General features: G+C 37.2%; 1 protein-coding gene across 1 annotated transcript in view; it reads right to left on the bottom strand.

The window, feature by feature from the left end:
• CPNE8 (copine 8) overlaps nucleotides 1–21,281 on the bottom strand; it is a 258,480-nt gene that overhangs the window by 205,255 nt on the left and 31,944 nt on the right. Inside the window, exons 2-3 of the mRNA XM_068969689.1 lie at nucleotides 10,393–10,433; nucleotides 8,441–8,487 (exon numbers count right to left, since the gene is read on the bottom strand). Coding sequence (XP_068825790.1) covers nucleotides 8,441–8,487; nucleotides 10,393–10,433 — 88 coding nt within the window. The remainder of the gene's footprint in view (nucleotides 1–8,440; nucleotides 8,488–10,392; nucleotides 10,434–21,281) is intronic.

Genomic DNA, 21,281 nt, shown 5'->3' with positions numbered 1-21,281 from the left:
GCTCAGAAAGATTGAGGGCAGGAGGAAAAGGGTGCCACAGAGGTTGAGATGGTTGGATAGCATCACCAACTCAATGGACATGAGTCTGAGCAGACTCCAGAAGACAGTGAAGGACAGGGGAGCCTGGAGTGCTGCACTTGTGACATGGGGTCACAAAGAGTTGGACACGACTTAGCGACTGAGCAACAACAACAACAACAACAAATAAGGCCTCTTCTCTAAGGTCAGGAAACATAGCAGAACTTTCAGTTCAGTTCAGTCGCTCAGTCGTGTCTGACTCTTTGCGAGCCCATGAATCACAGCACGCCAGGCTACATGAAAACACAAATAGCACCTTAGGAAATCTGAGGCAATAGAGGAATATGTATGAGATGAAGGAACAAAAGTAAAGAAAAACTCCAGAAGAATTAAGTGAGATAGAGATAGGTAATCTATGTAAGAAAGTGTTCAGGTAGTAATGGTAAAGATGGTCACAGAATTCAGAAGAATGATGAGAAATTAGAACCTTTAAAGAAAGAGTTCATAATACTTAGTGAAATAGACTATAAAATAATTACTGCTACAAAAGACAAAGAGAGACACTACATAATGATGAAGCAATAGATCCAAGAGGATGTAACAACTGTAAGTATATATATTAACAGACCATATATATATATGAACTTATTATTGCTAAACAGCAAATAAGTATATATGCTGAACCTATCAATAAATTACATAAGGCAAATGTTAACAGACATAGAAGAGGAGGTTGACAGCAGTAACACAATAGTAAGGAACTTTAAATTCCATTTATATCTATGGACAGATCATCCATAAGGAAACACTTGCCTTAAATGACACATTAGACCAGATGAATCATATATATATATACATATATATACATTTATATATATATATGTATATATATGATATTCCACCTGAAAGCAACAGAATATACATCCTTTTTAAGTGCACATGGAGCATTCTCTCAGACACATCACACAGTAGACCACAAAGCAAACTTTATTAAATTTAAGAAAATTAAAATAATATCAAACATCTTTCAAACCACAATGATTGAGATTAGAAATCAGCTACAAGAAAAGAACTGCAAAAAAACACAAAACACATGGATGCTAAACAATATGCTACTAAACAACCAACAGATCCCTGAAGCAGTCAAAGAGGAAATAAAAAAAGATACCTGGAGACAAATGAACACAAAATACGATGATCCAAAACCTATGGGACACAGTAAAAGCAGTTCCAAGAGAGAAGTCTACAGCAATACAAGCTTACATCAGGATTTAAGAATAAGTTCAAATAAACAATTCAAACTTACACCTAAAGAACTTGGAGAAAGAACAAATAAAACTCAAAATTATTAGGAGAGAAAGTACACATCAGAGCAGAAATAAATTACATAGAGTATAAAAAACCATAAAAAAAAATCAGCTAAACTAAAAGTTGGTTCTCTGAGAAAATGAACAAAATTGATAAACCTTCAGCCTGACCTAAAAAGAAAAGAAAAGGGGGGAGAGGAATAAAATCTCTACAATCAGATACAATAAAGGAGAAGTTACAACAAATACAAGAGAAATGTTACTAAAAAAAATCACAAGAAGACTACTACAAACAGCTAAATGCCAATAAAATAAAAACTTGGAAAAAACAGACAAACACATAAAAACATATAATCTCCCAAGACTGAACCAAGAAGAAATAGAAAATATGAGCAGAACAATTACCAGTACTGAAATTTAATCAGTAATTAAAACACTCCCAATGAGCAGAAGTCCAAGGAAAGATGACATCAGAGGTGTATTCTACCAAACATTTACAAAAGAGTTAGCACCTATTCTTCTAAAAATATATCCAAAAATTGAAAAGAAATGAATATTTCTAAAGTCATTCTATGAACCTAGCATCACCTTTATACTAATATTAGACAAAAAAAGAAAAAAAAGAAAAAAAGGAAAGAAAGAAAATACAGGTCAATATCAGTGATAAACAGATTCAAACATCTTCAACAGAATACTAGCAAACTGACTCCAATGATAAATTAAAGGACAATACATCATGAACAATGAGATTTATGACAAGAATGCAAGGATTTTTCATTATCCACAAATCAATCATTGTGATACACCACATTAATAAACTGAAGATTAAAAACCACATGATCATCTCAATAAACACAGAAAAAAGCTTTTGACAAAATTCACTATCCATTAATTATAAGAACTCTAGAGCAAGTGAGCATAGAGGAAATATACCACATCATAATAAAGGCCATTTGTGAAAAACCAACAGCTAATATAATACTCAACAGTATGAAAGAATTACCCTTAAGGTCAGGGACAAGAAAATGTTGCCCACTCTCACCAGTTTTGATCAACACAGTATTGGAAATCTTAACCACAGCAAGTAAACAGGAAAAAAATAATAAAAGGAATCTAAATTGGTAAGGAATAAGTAAGATTGTCACTGTTTCTAGTTGAAATGATACTATCCACAGAAAAGTAAAAGATGCTGATGAAAGAAACTGAAGATGAAACAGATGGAAAAATACACCATGTTTTTGAACTGGAAGACATAATATAGATATATATAGATATCTCTCTCTCTCTCTCTCTCTCTCTCTCTCTCTATGTATATATATATATATATACACACACACATAAGTATAATGGCATATTAGCCTTATAAAAATGATAAAATTTTACATTTGCAACAACATGAATGGACTTTGAGAATATTTTGTTAAGTGAAATAAGCTACTTTATATGTGGAATATAAAAAAATACAACAAACTAGTGAATATAATAAAAAGATTCACAGAGAAAAAAGAAACTAGCAATGATCAATCGGGAGAGAGAGAGTGGGAGGGGCAATATAGGGGTAGAGAACCAAGACTAAGGTGAAAAGGTCCTTAAAAGAAGGACTAAGTTAAAAACCATTATGCATGAAATAAGCTATAAAGATATTCTACATAAGAAGAGAATTTAGTCAATACTTCCAGTAGTCATGTATGGATGTGAGAGGTGGACTGTGAAGAAGGCTGAGTGCTGAAGAATTGATGCTTTCGAACTGTGGTGTTGGAGAAGACTCTTGAAAGTCCCTTGGACTGCAAGGAGATCCAACCAGTCCATTCTGAAGGAGATCAACCCTGGGATTTCTTTGGAAGGAATGATGCTAAAGCTGAAACTCCAGTACTCTGGCCACCTCATGCGAAGAGTTGACTCATTGGAAAAGACTCTGATGCTGGGAGGGATTGGGGGCAGGAGGAGAAGGGGACGACAGAGGATGAGATGGCTGGATGGCATCACTGACTCGATGGACGTGAGTCTGAGTGAACTCCGGGAGTTGGTGATGGACAGGGAGACCTGGTGTGCTGTGATTCATGGGGTCGCAAAGAGTCGGACACGACTGAGTGACTGAACTGAACTGAACTTATAATAACTATAAATGGAGTATAACCTTTAAAATCGGCAAATCAGTGTATAGTATATCTGTAACTTATACAATATTACACATCAACTCTACTGAAATAAATAACAATAAAATAATTAACCATGAAAAAGTGTAATTCTGCCTCCTTGCTTTTCTCCATTATTTGCATTTCAAATACAAATTTCAAACTCCAGTATTTGTATTTCAGTTCAGTTCAGTAATGTCTGACTCCTTCCGATCCCATGAAACAGCATGCTAGGCCTCACTGTCCATCACCAACTCCTGGAGTTCACCCAAACCCACGTCCATTGAGTCGGTGATGCCATCCAACCATCTCATCCTCTGTCATCCCCTTCTCCTCCTGCCCTCAATCTTTCCCAGCATCAGGGTCATCCCAAATGGCTCAGCTCCTAGCATCGGGTGGCCAAAGTATTGGAGTTTCAGCGTCAACATCCTTGCTACCAATGAACACCCAGGACTGATCTTTAGGATGGATTGGTTGGATTTCCTTGCAGTCCAAGGGACTCTCAAGACTATTCTCCAACATCACAGTTCAAAAGTATCAATTCATCTGTGCTAGTTTTCTTTATAGTCCAACTCTCAATTCCATACATGACTACTGGAAAAACCATAGCCTTGACTAGATGGACCTTTGTTGACAAAGTAATGTCACTGCTTTTCAATATGCTATCTAGGTTGGTCATAACTTTCCTTCCAAGGAGCAAGCATCTTTTAATTTCACGGCTGTAATCACCATCTGCAGTGATTTTGGAGCCCCCCCAAAAAAGTCAGCCACTGTTTCCACTGTTTCCCCATCTATTTCCCATGAAGTGATGGGACCAGATGCCATGACCTTAGTTTTCTGAATGTTGAGCTTTAAGCCAACTTTTTCACTCTCCTCTTTCACTTTCATCAAGAGGCTCTTTAGTTCTTCACTTTCTACCATAAAGGTGGTGTCATCTGCATATCTGAGGTTATTGATATTTCTCCCAGCAATCTTGATTCCAGCTTGTGCTTCCTCCAGCCCAGCATTTCTCATGATGTACTCTGCATATAAGTTAAATATGCATGCTGACAATACACAGCCTGACGTACCCCTTTTCCTATCTGGAACCAGTCTGTTGTTCCATATCCAGTTCTAACTGTTGCTTCCTGACCTGCATACAGGTTTCTGAGGAGGCAGGTCAGGTGGTCTGATATTCCCATCTCTTTCAGAATTTTCCACAGTTTATTGTGATCCACACAGTCAAAGGCTCTGGCATAGTCAATAAAGCAGAAATAGATGTTTTTCTGGAACTTTCTTGCTTTTTCAATGATCCATTGGATGTTGGTAATTTGATCACTGGTTCCTCTGCCTTTTCTAAAACCAACTTGAACATCTGGAAGTTCACTGTTCACGTATTGCTGAAGCCTAGCTTGGAGAATTTTGAGCATTACTTTACTAGTGTGTGAGATGAGTGCAATTGTGTGGTAGTTTGAGCATTCTTTGGCATTGCCTTTCTTTGGGATTGGAATGAAAACTGACCTTTTCCAGTCCTGTGACCACAACTGAGTTTTCCAAATTAGATGGCATAATGAGTGCAGCACTTTCACAGCCTCATCTTTCAGGATTTGAAGTAGCTCAACTGGAATTGCATCACCTCACTAGCTTTGTTCATAGTGATGCTTCTTAAAGCCCACTTGACTTGACATTCCAGGATGTCTGGCTCTGGGTGAGGGATCACACCATTGTGATTATCTATGTAGTGAAGATCTTTTTGTACAGTTCTGTGTATTCTTGCCACCTCTTCTTAATATCTTCTGCTTCTGTTCAGTTCAGTTCACTCACTCAGTCATGTCCGACTATTTGCAACCCCATGAATCACAGCACAGCAGGCCTCCCTATCCATCACCATCTCCTGGAGTTCACTCAGACTCACATCCATTGAGTCAGTGATGCCATCCAGCCATCTCATCCTCTGTTGTCCCCTTCTCCTCCTGCCCTCAATCCCTCCCAGCATCAGAGTCTGTTCTGATGAGTCAACTCTCCGCATGAGGTGGCTAAAGTACTGGAGTTTCAGCTTCAGCATCATTCCCTCCAAAGAAACCCCAGGGCTGATCTCCTTCAGAATGGACTGGTTGGATCTCCTTGCAGTCCAAAGGACTCTCAGGAGTCTTCTCCAACACCACAGTTCAAAAGTATCAATTCTTCGATGCTCAGCTTTCTTCACAGTCCAACTCTCACATCCATACATGACCACTGGAAAAACGATAGCCTTGTCTAGATGGACCTTTGTTGGCAAAGTAATGTCTCTGCTTTTAAATACGCTATCTAGGTTGGTCATAACTTTTCTTCCAAGGAGTAAGCGTCTTTTAATTTCATTGCTGCAGTCACCATCTGCAGTGATTTTGGAGCCCCAAAACACAAAATCTGACACCATTTCCACTGTTTCCCCAACTATTTCCCATGAAGTGATGGGACCAGATGCCATGATCTTCGTTTTCTGAATGTTGAGCTTTTAGCCAACTTTCTCACTCTCCTCTTCCACTTTCATCAAGACGCTTTTTAGTTCCTCTTCAGTTTCTGCCATAAGGGTGGTGTCATCTGCATATCTGAGGTTATTGATATTTCTCCCGGAAATCTTGATTCCAGCCTGTGCTTCTTCCAGCCCAGCGTTTCTCATGATGTACTCTGCATTTAAGTTAAATAAGCAGGGTGACAATATACAGCCTTGACGCACTCCTTTTCGTAACTGGAACCAGTCTGTTGTTCCATGTCCAGTTCAAACTGTGCTTCTTGACCTGCATATAGGTTTCTTAAGAGGCAGGCGAGGTGGTCTGGTCTTTCCATCTCTTTCAGAATTTTCCACAGTTTATTGTGATCCACACAGTCAAAGGCTCTGGCATAGTCAACAAAGCAGAAATAGATGTTTTTCTGGAACTCTCTTGCTTTTTCCATGATCCAGCAGATGTTGGCAATTTGATCTCTGGTTCCTCTGCCTTTTGTAAAACCAGCTTGTACATCAGGAAGTTCACGGTTCATGTATTGCTGAAGCCTGGCTTGGAGAATTTCGAGCATTACTTTACTAGCGTGTGAGATGAGTGCAATTGTGCAGTAGTTTGAGCATTCTTTGGCATTGCCTTTCCTTGGGAATGAAATGAAAACTGACTTTTCCAGTCGTGTGGCCACTGCCGAGTTTTCCAAATTTGCTGGCATATTGAATGCAGCACTTTCACAGCATCATCTTTCAAGATTTGCAATAGCTTAACTGGAATTCCATCACCTCCACTGCTTCTGTTAGGTCCCTACAATTTCTGTCCTTTATTGAGCCCATCTTTGCATGAAATGTTTCCTAATTTTTATTTAGGTTGGTGCAGATGTAATTATGCTTTCAGGCTGTGAATTTTAAATCATTATAACTAGGCTCAAAAATACCTTTATTAATCAAAATAGGAACCATTACAATCAACATATTTTTGCCAATCAGAAATAAGTTTGCTTATTCTTGTAGCATAAAAATCCATGTTTTGGGATTTGACAAATTCTTGGAAAGAATTTTCTATATCCTGCTGGTTGTGAAAGTGTTTACCCTGCAAAATGTTATAGAGGTGCTTCAAGAAGTGGTTGGTGAGAGGTTAGGTGAATATGGTGGATGAGGTAAAACTTCATATCCTAATTTGCTCAACTTTTGAAGCTTTGGTTGTGCAACATGCCATCAGGTTTGCCATGGAGAAGAATTTGATATTTTCTGTTGACCAAAGCCAGTTGCAAGCATTATAGTTTTTAATGCATTTCATCAATTTGCTGAGCATATTCTTAGATGTAATGATTTCACTTAGATTCAGAAAGCTGTAGTGCATGAGACCAGCAGCAGACCAGGAGATTTTTTTGGTATAAGTTTGGTTTTGGAAAGTGCTATAGAGCTTCTCTGTCCAACCACTGAGCTGGATATTGCCAGTCATCATAAAAATATCCACTTTTTGTCACAGATCACAATCCAGTTAAGAAATGCCTCATTATTATTGTGTAGAATAAGACATCACTTCAAAAATGCTTGTTTTGATTTCTGGTCAGCTCATGAGGCATGATAAATGTATCAAGCTTTTTCACCTTTCCAATTTGCTTCAAATGCCAAATGACCATAGAATGGTTGATATTTCGTTCTTGGGCAATTTCTCATTTAGTTGTAAGAGGATTGCTTCAATGATGGCTCTCAATTGGTTGTTCTCAACTTCCGATGGCCAATGATTACACTTCTCAACTTCAAGACTCTTGCCTCCTCTGCAGAACTTCTTGAACCACCACTGCATTGGACATTTGTTAAAAATTCCCAGGCCAAATACATTGTTCATGTTGTGAGCTGCTTTACAACCCATTTTGTACTCAAATAAGAAAATTGCCCAAATTTGCAATTTGTCTAAAATCATTTACATAGTTTAAAATAAATATAAAATAAACAAGTAATAATATTACACCAAGCAATAAGTCATTAGCAAAAAAAATAATAAAAGACAAATGTCCATTAAAATGATGTATGACATAACCTTCTTTATTTTGAATCTATTTCAATATCAAATGGCCAATCTCAACAATACAAAACTAGAATTACTTTTGCAACAACCTAATAATAGGAAATTGAGTTTCTACTTTATTTTCAAACAACAAGTTACTACCTGTTAAAGAGCAGATAATTGGTATCAATCACCACACTTAAAATCATTTAAAGCAATATTTTATAAAATCAGCAGTTGACCTCAAAAAGTGGGACTGAGGAAAACACACATCAAGGCTAGATTATTCACAGAAAGGTCATAAATGAGCTAAACATTGAAGACTATTAAAAACAAAACACAAAAATTGCTTTCATCAAATTAAAATGAAATAAAATTAAAAAGAAATTCAATCTTTGAATTGAATGGTTGAAGATGACTTAAAATAACTAAGGAAAGTATCATCTTGATTACATTGTAACTTATACTATGTCTTACCGCATAAAAATCATATTTTTAAAATTCCAATTCTTACCTCTCTCCATTCTTTATTTCCAACTCCTTGTATATATAAGACACAAACTGCAAAAAGATGAGAAAAAAAATCTAAACATTTTTTATAAATATCAAGGAAACAAACCCAATTTACTTTTCAGCTGTCCAAAAGGTAGGTTAAAATTAGTTCTTAATACCTCACCTTACTCTGGCAGGAAAATTGCTAATAAATCATCACATGATTAAAATTTTTGTAAATAAGGAAAAAAAACTATAACAGGTCTTTAGACCTTAACATGTATAGGTCTTGGCACAAAAATATAATAGTTATTTACTAACATCTTCAATTTCATTATGCTACAAATGCAGATGATTTTTTTTTTTTTAACTATGTTTGAACAGTTTTGTCGGAGAAGTCAATGGCACCCCACTCCAGTACTCTTGCCTGGAAAATCCCATGGACGGAGGAGCCTGGTAGGCTGCAGTCCATGGGATCGCGAAGAGTCGGACACAACTAAGCGACTTCACTTTCACTTTTCACTCTCATGCATTGGAGAAGGAAATGGCAACCCAGTCCAGTGTCCTTGCCTGGAGAATCCTGGGGACAGGGGAGCCTGGTGGGCTGCCATCTATGGGACTGAACAGAGTCAGACATGACTGAAGTGGATTTTCTGCTTGCTCAGCTGGTAAAGAATCTACCTGCAATGCAGGAGACCAGGGTTCAGTTCCTAGGTTAGGAAAATCCCCTATTGAAGGGAATGGCAACCCACTCCAGTTCTCTGGCCTGGAAAATTCCATGGATGGAGGAGCCTGGTGGGCTATAGTCTATGGGGTCTCAAAGAGTTGGATACAACTGAGCAACTAACATACACACAAACAGTTTTGAAGTATTTCAGTATGTTACCAGTCATAGGTCACGCTCTTCCTAGGATACTTATAATCCTCAGAAGCATCATAGGGAGGAGAATCTGAACCAAATCAAATGTTAAATTTAATATCTGCAACTCCTATCCTCAATGTTTGTAAACAAGAAATCCTGTCAACCACAAACGGAAGTCCAAAAAAGGTAGATTAAGAGTCTAGAGTAGAGATTAAGGGATAAAAATATCCCATTCACTTACTAATGAGTCCTGGGAAGTTTTAATACCCACAAATTGTAATGCCTTTTCTCCAGTGATAATCTCAATCTCCAGTGACAACTCTTTCATCAACTGAAAACATCTCTCTCCCTTCACTAAACCACATAGTTTCATACATTTGTAGAGATGGAGAGCAACTGGATATCAACTTCTTTTTTTGATTTATACATTATTTCTGTTGTTTTCTAATTAAAATTGGCTTTCATTGTATAATTTATCTCCAGTTTTCAATATGTACATAGTTAGTAATAAAAAAATTCAGCTCATTCAAGATATTATATAATTTAGTTGGTTATACATGACTTTATATACTTCTTTTATTCACAAAAAAGGAAAATTGTTACTCTGTGACTTGATCACTTAGAATTATGGCCCATTACAGCTGTCTTTCAAATATAATTTCTATCATATGACTTTATAATGAGGTTTTAATTTCAAAATCAATTGTCCTGCATTGGAGTCATTTGTGTTTTCTTCTTAGTCTCTAAATGCTAAGCAATTTCCTCTCTTTAGCCAGAGTACTGCCCAGGTAGATAAGAATGCAGGGCCTGAGACCATATTCCTCCTTACTTTCTAGTCTTTAAGACAATATTTAAGTAAAAATTATAATTTTCATACAACTTTTTACAAAAGCAAGTAAGTAAAATAAGTTGTTGTTGCTCAGTTGCTAAGTCGTGTCCAACTCTTTACCCCATGAACCACAGCACATCAAGCTTCCCTTTTTTTTCACTATCACCCAGAGTTTGCTCAAACTCATGTCCATTGTGTCAGTGACGCCATTGAACCATCTCATCCTCTGTTGACCCCTTCTCCTCCTGAATAGACTATTTCAAAAAGCAAGTTAAATACTTACTTGGATCAGATTTAGAAAACGTGTCTCTGTCCAGAAGATTTCTGTTGAAGAAAAAAGAAAATACTAGATAAATGCAACACCAAAATATTTATATAAATGTATAAACATATAAATGTAATGACTTAGAAGTTCTAAAATTCAAATTTGTGCTGAATATTCATCCTCCACTAACCAGTAATTATTTATAAAAGCTATATTACATTTTTATATTTAATACTTACAATAAAAATCTCATGTTTATCCTGTCCTATTTTTCTACCAAGAGTACCAACCATAAGCATTTATCAGTACCATGCTTAATATCTGAAATGCTTTTTTTCATATCAACCTGATACACTTTCATATTCCAGGTTTTTAAAAATTACTCTTTCCATAGAATCATGATACACTGAGAAAATGCAAATATAGTCAACAGAACAGCATACACCAAAAAAAAACAGAAAATCAGACTACATCTTCAAATATTCTCAAAAAGAAAAGAAATTATCAGAAATGTTTATATTTGGAACTGTCAGTTTCAAAAACTACTAGTCAGAAATCAAATTAAAATAATCCACTTGTCCCTTAAGCAGACACTATGAATCCAGCAATGATTGAAAAAACAGTAAATTTTTAAAACATTTCCATTTGAGAATATACTTTGTTATATATTTATAAAGGAAGTGCTCTACTTAAGTGGAAATTTTCCGGTTTTCCCTGTGTCTAGTTTTGCTCATTAAGTGTCCTTAAAAAATGTAATTCAGCTCTTTCTTTCAGAGTTCATAAAAATCAAGGAGAGACAGTACAAATATTGCAGTGACCTTGGAACTCAAAAACTATGTTATACACATATAAATGAAAATAATGTGATTCTAGTACCTTACTTATCTTAAAAAAAAAAAAAACCCATACAACTTTTAACAACAAATAGAAAATAATGGATTTCTAGCAACGATAAATAAATATTCTTAAGCATAAACTTTTTTTGAACATTATTTCTTCTAGACATTAGGATCCATAACATATAGTGATAAGGTCAAAAACAAACAAAAATTTAGATCCTTTATAATATGAGAAAAAAAAAAAAACTCCATAAACTCTTCATAACTTAGTCCCTAAACTTTGCAATTTAAATTTCTCATTGCTCTTTGATAAAAAATTTCAGCTATACATTGATCATATGAACAACATAGAATAGACTACTTCTGACTAGATTTAATTCCCCAAAGATTAATTTATGCAATGGCTAAGAGGCGCTGGAGTGGCAAGCAGCCAAGAGGAGATACCCCACATCCAAGGTCAGGAGAACGGTGGGGAGGAGATACCCCACGTCCAAGGTAAGGAGCAGTGGCTGCCCTTTGCTGGAGCAGCTGTGAAGAGATACCCCAAGTCCAAGGTAAGAGAAATCCCAGTAAGACAGTAGGCGTTGAGAGAGTGCATCAGAGGGCAGACAGACTGAAACCATGATCACAGAAAACTAGCCAATCTGATCACAGGGACCACAGCCTTGTCTAACTCAGTGAAACTAAGCCATGATATGTAGGGCCACTCAAGATGGCAGGGTCATGGTGGAGAGTTCTGACAAAATGTGGTGCACTGGAGAGGGGAATAGAAAGCCACTTCAGTATTCTTGCCTTGAGAGCTCCATGAACGCTATGAAAAGGCAAAAAGAGGACACTGAAAGATAAACTTCCCAGGTTGGTAGGTGTTCAATATGCTACTAGAGATCAGTGGAGAAATAACTCCAGAAAGAATGAAGGGACGGAGCCAAAAAAAAAAAAAAACACCCAGTTGTGGATGTGACTGGTGATAGAAGCAAGGGCTGATGCTGTAAAGAGCAATATTGCATAGGAACCTGAAATGTTAGGTCCATGAATCAAGGCAAATTGGAAGTGGTCAAACAGGTGATGGCAAGAATGAACAAGGACATTTTAGGAATCAGCAAGCTAAAATGGACTGGAATAGGTGAATTGAACTCAGATGACGTTATATCTACTACTGTGGGCAAGAATACCCTAGAAGAACTGGAGTAGCCATCTTAGTCAACAAAGAGTCCAAAATGCAGGACTTAGATGCAATCTCAAAAACAACAGAATGATCTCTGTTCGTTTAAGGCAAACCATTTAATATCATGGTAATCCAAATCTATTCCCCAACCAGAACACTGAAGGAGCTGAAATTGAATGGTTCTATGAACACCTACAAGACCTTCTAGAACTAACAACCAAAAAAGATGTCCTTTTCATTATAAGGGGACTGGAATCCTAAAGTAGGAAGTCAAGAAACCTGGAGTAACAGGCAATTTTGGCCTTGGAGTACAGAACGAAGGAGGGTAAAGGCTAATAGAGTTTTGCCAAGAAAATGCACAGGTCATACCAAACACCCTCTTCCAACAACACAAGAGAAGACTCTACACATGATCATCACCAGATGACAAACACCGAAATCAGACTGATAATATTCTTTGCAGCCAAAGATGGAGAAGCTCTATACAGTCAGCATAAACAAGACCAGGAGCTGACTCTGTCTCAGATCATGAACTCCCTATTGCCAAATTCAGACTTAACTTGAAAAAAGTAGGGAAAACCACTAAACCTTTCAGATATGAACTAAATCAAATCCCTTATGATTATACACTGGAAGTGAGAAACAGATTTAAGGGACTAGATCTGATACACAGAGTGCTTGATGAACTATGGATGACAGTCCATGACATTGTACAGGAAACAAGGAGCAAGATCATCCCCAAGAAAAAGAAAAGCAAAATGGCTTTCTGAGGAGGCCTTACAAACAGCTGTGAAAAGAAGAGAAATGAAAAGCAAAGGAGAAAAGTAAAGATATACCCATTTGGAATCCAAAGAATAGCAAGGAGAGATAAGAAAGGCTTATTCAGTGATCAGTGCAAAGAAATAGAGGAAAATAATAGAGTGGGAAAGACTAGCGATCTCTTCAGGAAAACTAGAGATACCAAGGGAACATTTCATGCAAAGATAAGCTCAATAAAGGACAGATATGGTAGGGGCCTAAGGGAAGCAGAAGATGTTAAGAAGATGTGGCAAGAATACACAGAAGAACTGTACAAAAAAGATCTTCATGACCCAGATAATCACAATGGTGTGATCACTCACCTAGAGCCAGACATTCTGGAATGTGAAGTCAAGTGGGCCTTACAAAGCATCAGTATGAACAAAGCTAGTGGAGGTGATGGAATTCCAGTTGAGCTATTTCAAATTCTAAAAGATGAAGCTGTGAAAGTGCTGCACTCAATATGCCAACAAATTTGGAAAACTCAGCAGTGGCCACAGGACTGGAAAAGGTCAGTTATCATGCCAATCCCAAAGAAAGGCTATGCCAAAGAATGCTCAAACTACCACACAATTGCACTCATCTCACACGCTAGTAAAGTAATGCTCAAAATTCTCCAAGCCAGGCTTCAGCAATACATGAACCATGAACTTCCAGATGTTCAAGCTAATTTTAGAAAAGGCAGAGGAACCAGAAATCAAATTGCCAACATCCACTGCATCATCAAAAAAGCAAGAGCATTCTTAAAAAACATCTGTTTCTGCTTTATTGACTATGCCAAAGCCTTTGCCTGTGTGGGTCACAATAAACTGTGGAAAATTCTGAAAGAGATGGGAATACCAGACCACCTGACCTGCCTCTTGAGAAACCTGTATGCAGGTCAGGAAGCAACAGTTAGAACTGGACATGGAACAACAGACTGGTTCCAGATAGGAAAAGGAGTATGTCAAGGCTGTATATTGTCACCCTGCTTATTTAACTTAAATGCAGAGTACATCATGAGAAATGCTGGACTGGAGGAACCACAAGCTGGAATCAAGAATCCTGGGTAAAATATCAATAACCTCAGATACGCAGATGACACCACCCTATGGCAGAAAGTGAAGAAGAACTAAAGAGCCTCTTGATGAAAGTGAAAGAAGAGAGTGAAAAAGTTGGCTAAAAGCTCAACATTCAGAAAACTAATATCATGGTATCCAGTCCCATCACTTCATGGCAAATAGATGGGGAAACAGTGGAAACAGTGGCTGACTTTATTTTTTGGGTTCAAGTATCACTGTAGATGGTGACTGCAGCCATGAAATAAAAAGATGCATGCTCCTTGGAAGAGAAGCTATGACCAACCTAGACAGCATAATAAAAAGCAGAGACTTCACTTTGCCAACAAAGGTTCGTATAGTCAAAGCTATGGCTTTTCCTGTAGTCATGTATGGATGTGAGAGTTGGACTCCAAAGAAAGCTGGGCACCGAAGAATGATGCTGTTGAATTGTGGTCCTGGAGAAGACTCTTGAGAGTTCCTTGGACTACAAGCAGATCCAACCAGTCTATCATAAAAGAGATCAGTCCCGGGTGTTCACTGGAAGGACTGATACTGAAGCTGAAACTCCAATACTTTGGCCATCTGATGCAAAGAGCTGACTCATTGGAAAAGACCCTGATGCTGAGAAAGACTGAAGGTGGGAGAAGAAAGGAACGAGAGAGGATGAGATGATTGGGTGGCATCACCAACTCAATAGACATGAGTTTCGGTAAACTCTGGGAGTTGGTGATGGACAGAGAGGTCTGGTGTGTTGCAGTCCATGGGGTCACAAAGAGTCAGACACGACTGAGCAACTGAACTAATTGAACTGTATGATTTTAAAAGTTTGGAAAAGACAAAGATTCTTAAATGATATATACACTGCAAAAGACCAGTGATTATCAAAATGAATCACAAAGTTTGGGTTGATGACAGAAATGCAAGATTTTCTCCTCCCTAATATAGATGCAAAACACCCATATTAAGTTAAACAAGAAGTATTATTCCAATGGCTATTTTATTTAAAAAAAAAAAAAAGGAAATAGAAACTAAGTTGAGGCTCAAAGAAGTTGAGTAAATGAATAAGAGCACATAGCCCTGTATGAAATATTCCAAAGAAGTCAACTTTTGGAACCCAATTTCTCTCAACTTTACAAAATGCTACATTGTCTGGGGAAGTCTGAGAGAAACACCTGTTTTCCTACAAGTGTTGGAAATGTGAAAGGAAAGGTTTCATCTTATACCTGTTAGTTGTGTCAAAAGAATATACATAAAATGTTTATCGACTAATGAGAAGAGAAATGCCACCTATGCAATGAACAAAAAGAACTAGGATAGGAAGCAAAACATAACTGTATTTACTCACAGAAAAATATTATTTTTTCTACATAAAACAGTTCTTAAGAAAAAATAACACACACACACACACACACACCACTCCTCATCAGCTCTTATATAGGAAGGCTAAGTACACTTCCTTCCATGGTGTTGTCATTTGCTTCAGTTAAGATGACTTTAATATTATGCCTACAATTTTATAATGTGAGGTTGAACTGAACATTAAGTTAAAATCTTCAACAGTCCCTTCTATTCTATAAATCTTGATGTAGATAAACCAAGGAAGAGAACAAACTCCTGGAAAGAAATTATGGAAAAATACAGTGTATGAGTTAGAAAGCTTGCCTGAAGAAATAACCTATTCAAAACTTTGATCTGTGAATTGCATGAGTTGTTCCAGTAACCACTCATCTCAAATTGCAATTAAAATGCCTGGACTTAAGAGTATGATTGCAAGAGCACAACCAAAGCTGAAGCCCAGTGAATTAAATTCTAACCTGTATGAAGAAGTACTAGGTTAATGCAAGAGCATATTTTGCATGAAGGCTGAAATAGGAAAAGATAAGCAAGAGTTTAATAACATCTTTCCAGCATCATCCAGGAGAAAAGCTTCCCTGACTTCTCCCTTTATTATTCAACCATCACTGATACTAGTCTCTTAAAACAGACCAATGCATATAGCAACATTCCCTTGATGCCAATAGCCAGTTACCTCAATGGACAACCTTGCTTACTCTGATTTTATGCTCAACAAGCCACTTGCCAATTTTAAGATAGCTTCTCATATAGATATTAGCACAGAACTGTGCAGAGTGGCCAAGAGATGAATATTACAGTTTTCTTGACCAGTAGAGTTTTTATTCTTAAGTGGCATACCAAGACTGGACAGCCAATTAGCCTCTAAAAGCGACATCTCAGGCTTCTCTTTCTCTAATAGGAAAATAGTGATTACATTTAAACTTCAAAGCAATTTTGCAACTATTTGTCAAGCAAATATTGACTCTATGCCCAAGACCTAAAAAAAAACAAAGCACTAATTTGTCACAGTGGAAGTGACAAATAGATTCAAGGGATTAGATCTGATAGACAGAGTGCCTGAAGAACTACGGACGGAGGTTCCTGACATTGAATAGGAGGCAGTGATCATCACCATCCCCAAGAAAAACAATGCAAAAAGGCAAAATGGTTGTCTGAGGAGGACTTAAAAATAGTTGAGAAAAGAAGAGAAGCTAAAAGCAAGGGAGAAAAGGAAAGATATTTACATTTGGAATGCAGAGTTCCAAAGAATAGCAAGGATAGATAAGAAAGCCTTCGTCAGAGATCAATGCAAAAAAAATAGAGGAAAACAACAAAATGGGAAAGATGAAAGATCCCTTCAAGAAAATTAGAGATACCAAGGGAACATTTCATGCAAAGATGGGCTTGATAAAGAACAGAAATGGTATGGACTTAACAGAAGCAGAAGATATTAAAAAGAGGTGGCAAGAATACACAGAGGAACTATACAAAAAAAGAAATTCACAACCCAGATAACTACAATGGTGTGATCACCCTCCTAGAGCCAGACATCCTGGAATGCAAAGTTAAGTGGGCCTTAGGAAGCATCACTACGAACAAAGCTAGTGGAGGTGATGGAATTCCAGTTGAGCTATTTCAAATCCTAAAAGATGATGTTTTGAAAGTTCTGCACTCAATACACCAGCAAATTTGGAAAACCATGCAGTGGCCACAGGATTGTAGAATGGCAGTTTTCATTCCAATCCCAAAGAAAGGCAATGCCAAAGAATGCTCAAACTACCACACATTTGCACTCATCTCACATGCTAGCAAAGTAATGCTCAAAATTCTCCATGCCAGGTTTCAACAGTACACGAACTATGAAGTTCCAGATGTTCACTCTGGATTTAGAAAAGGCAGAGGAACCAGAGATCAAATTGCCAACATCCATTAGATCATAGAAAAAACAAGAGATTATGAGAAAAACATCTACTTCTGCTTTATTGATAAAGACTGCTGGGAGAAATATCAATTACTTCAGATATGCAGATGACACCATGCTTATGCCAGAAAGCGAAGAACTAAAGAGCCTCTTGATGAAAGTGAAAGAGGAGAGTGAAAAAACTGGCTTAAAATTCAACATTCAACAAATGAGGATCATGGCATCCAGTCCCATCATTTCATGACAAACAGATGGGGAAACAATGGAAACAGTGAGATATTTTATTTTTTTAGGCTCCAAAATCACTGCAAATGGTGACTTCAGCCATGAATTTAAAATTTTTCATAAATTTAAAAAATTTCTCCTCCTGCCTTCATTCTTTCACAGCATCAGGGTCTTTTCCAATGAGACAGTTCTTCGCATCAGGTGACCAAAGTATTGGAGTTTCAGCTTCAGCATCAGTCCTTTTGGACTTTTAAAGTCCAATTTCAATCCACCAAATGCTCTAGACCCATCCGTTCCATGCCATAGACTTGTACTAGATCAAGGATGAAGAGCTGCCGATGCCTAGATAAGTAGCACATTAGACCTTGGTGAGTGCATGGGACTTGCCTCAGCAATCCTTTCTGTTGGTACAGGACAGACACTAAAGATTAATAGTACCTGATCACCTTCACCCTCAGGGCTTTTAGTCAAACAACTACAGAGAACACCCCCCTCTGACAGGGCAGTGACAGACAGTGGCCAGCACATCCTAAGGAAAGACATGACAGGCATCCATATCAAAACCACCCATCATATGAAAGAGTGATCACACACAGCCTACTCAGGGATGCTGCTACATAAAAACACATTTTAAGACCACAAAAGATAACTGTTTCTTCTGAATTCACAGAGAAAGAGAAAGTTAAATAAAATAAAAAGGCAGAGAAATTATTCTCAACTGAAACAGCAAAAGAAAACCCCTGAAAAAATATTGAACAGAGATAATCAGTCTACCAGACAATGAGTTTAAAACATCAGTAATGAAAATGCTAAGTGAATTGAGAAAGTTTATTGATATTAAGAAAGGCAATTTTACCAAGGAATTAAAAATTATAAAGCTGACATAAAAATAGATACCTCAATTTCTAAGATAGGGAGCAACGAATAGCCAACTATAAATAAATGACACAAAAGTTTTCAAAAGTGATTTGGAAGACAGAATAATGGAAATCACCCAAACAGAACAGCAAATAGAAAAATAAAAACAAATCAACATATAAGATTATGGAATAATATAAAATATACCAAACTACATATAACAGAGATTACAGAAAGGGAGACAGAGGAATAAAATGTATGTGAATTAATTATGGCTGAAAACTTCTCATACCTAAAGAAGGAAACAGATATCCAAGTCCAGAAAGCACAGAGGCTCCCAAACCAGAGCAACAACAACAACAAAAACCCACACCAAGACATATAATTAAAATTGCAAAAGCTAAAAGTCAAGAGTTCTAAAGGAAACATGAGAAAACCACTCATATAGGGCATTCTCTATATGAAAGGATAAGACTATCAGATAATTTATCTATAGAAACTTTTCAGGCCAAATGGAAGTCACAGAATATAGTCAAAGCCTTGAAAAGGAAAAGCCTTCAACCTAGGATACTCTACCACAAAATTTTTTCAGTTAGAATACAAAGAAAGGAAAAGAATTCTCAAGCAAGCAATAACTAAAAGAATTCACAATTTCAAATCTACCCTAAAAGAAATCTTGAAGAGTCTTCCCTAACTAGAAAGAATCCCAATAGGAATCCACAACAGGAAGGCCAAGTATATAGTAAGAATTGAAAAGCACTTAAGTAAGCCAGTTTGAATTGTTATTGTTTAGTTGCTAAGTCATGTCCAATTCTCTGTGACCCCATGTACTGTAACAAGCCTACTCTGTCCATGGAATTTCCCAAGCAAGGATACTGGAGTGGGTCAATATTTCCTTCTCAGGGGATCCGCCCAAGGCAGTGTTCAATCCCGAGTCTCCTGCATTAGAGGCAGATTCTTTATCATAGAGCCATGGGGGAGGAACAAAATAAGCCCATACACAGGCTAAAAAAAAAAAAAAAATTGTAAAAGCAATGATAGCTACAGTAAACAGTGAAAGGATAAGCATGAAGATGAAAACATGACATCAAACACAAAATGTGGAGAAGTGGAGTAATAAATGTAGAACTTTAAGAATGTGTTGAACATCAGTGATAATCAATTTAAAGAAGTACATATCATTATAGGTCAAGATGCATGAACTCCATGGTAACCACAAATCGAAAACCTCAATATTCAAGAAAACCAAAAAGAAAGGAATGCAATCATACTACCACAGAAAATTATGAAACTATAATGGGGGTAAAAAAAAACGAAGAAGAAATGACCAAAGAACTAAAAAAATCTGCAAAACAGGAATAAAAATAGTAATAAATACAAACTATCAATAGTTACTTTAAATATCAATGAACTAAATGCACCAATCAAAAAATATAGAATGTCTTATTAGATTAAAAAAAAAAAAACTTCAACATGCTATCTATAATAAACTCACCTCAGTGTGAAAAACAGAAATAGAATGAAAAGATATTTCATGAAATGGTAATAACAAGAAAGCAGGGGTACTTGTACTAAACAACACTTGTATCAAACAAAGCAGACTTTGAAATTAATACTGTAAAGAAAAAGAAGAGCTTTGTATAATGATAAAAAGATAGCTAAAAGAAGAGAAAATGACACATACTGACATATGTATGCCCAATAGAGGAGCATCTAAATATATAAAGCCAATACTGACAGACATAAAGGGAGAAATCAACAATACAATAAAAGTAGGAGACTTCAACACCGTACTGACGTCAGTGGAGAGATCATCAAGATAAAAATCAGTTAGGCATCTTTTCCTGCCAGAGCACCAAAATCACAATTAGCTGTTGGACAACCATCAACAGGAAGACAGTCAGTTCAGTTCAGTCACTCAGTTGTGTCCGACTCTTTGCAACCTCATGGACTGCAACATGCCAGGCCTCCCTGTCTATCACCAACTCCCAGAGTTCACCCAAACCCATGTCCACTGAGTTGGTGATGCCACCCAACCATATCTTCCTCTGTCATCCCCTTCTCCTCCTGCCGTTAATCTTTCCCAGAATCAGGGTCTTCTCAAATGAGTCAGTTCTTCGCATAGAGTGGCCGAAGTATTAGAGTTTCAGCTTCAATATCAGTCCTTCCAACGAACACCCAGGACTGATCTCCTTTAGGATGGACTGGTTGGATCTGCTTGCAGTCCAAGGGACTCTCAAGAGTCTTCTCCAGCACCACAGTTCAAAAGCATCAATTCTTTGGCACTCAGCTTTCTTTATGGTCCAACTCTCACATCCATACATGACCACTGGAAAAACCATAGCCTTGACTAGACAGACCTTTGTTGACAAAGTAATGTCTCTGCTTTTGAATATGCCATCTAGGTTGCTCATAACTTTTTTTTCAAAGAGTAAGCGTCTATAATTTCATGAATGCAATCACTACCTGCAGTGATTTTGGAGCCCCCCAAAATAAATTCAGCCACTGTTTCCCTATCTATCTGCCATGAAGTGATGGGACCAGATGCCATGATCTTAGTTTTCTGAATGTTGAGCTTTTAGCCAACTTTTTCACTCTCCTCTCTCACTTTCATCAAGAGGTTCTTTAGTTCTTCACTTTCTGCCATAAGGGTGGTGTTATCTGCATATCCGAGGTTATTGATATTTCTCCCAGCACAGTGGAACCCACCCCCCCACACACACACA

The sequence above is a fragment of the Capricornis sumatraensis genome, chromosome 4, assembly GCF_032405125.1.
Source record: "Capricornis sumatraensis isolate serow.1 chromosome 4, serow.2, whole genome shotgun sequence".
Classification (NCBI taxonomy): domain Eukaryota; kingdom Metazoa; phylum Chordata; class Mammalia; order Artiodactyla; family Bovidae; genus Capricornis; species Capricornis sumatraensis.
Note: the sequence above shows the minus strand (reverse complement) of the source record. Positions and strands in the feature narration are given on the sequence as shown.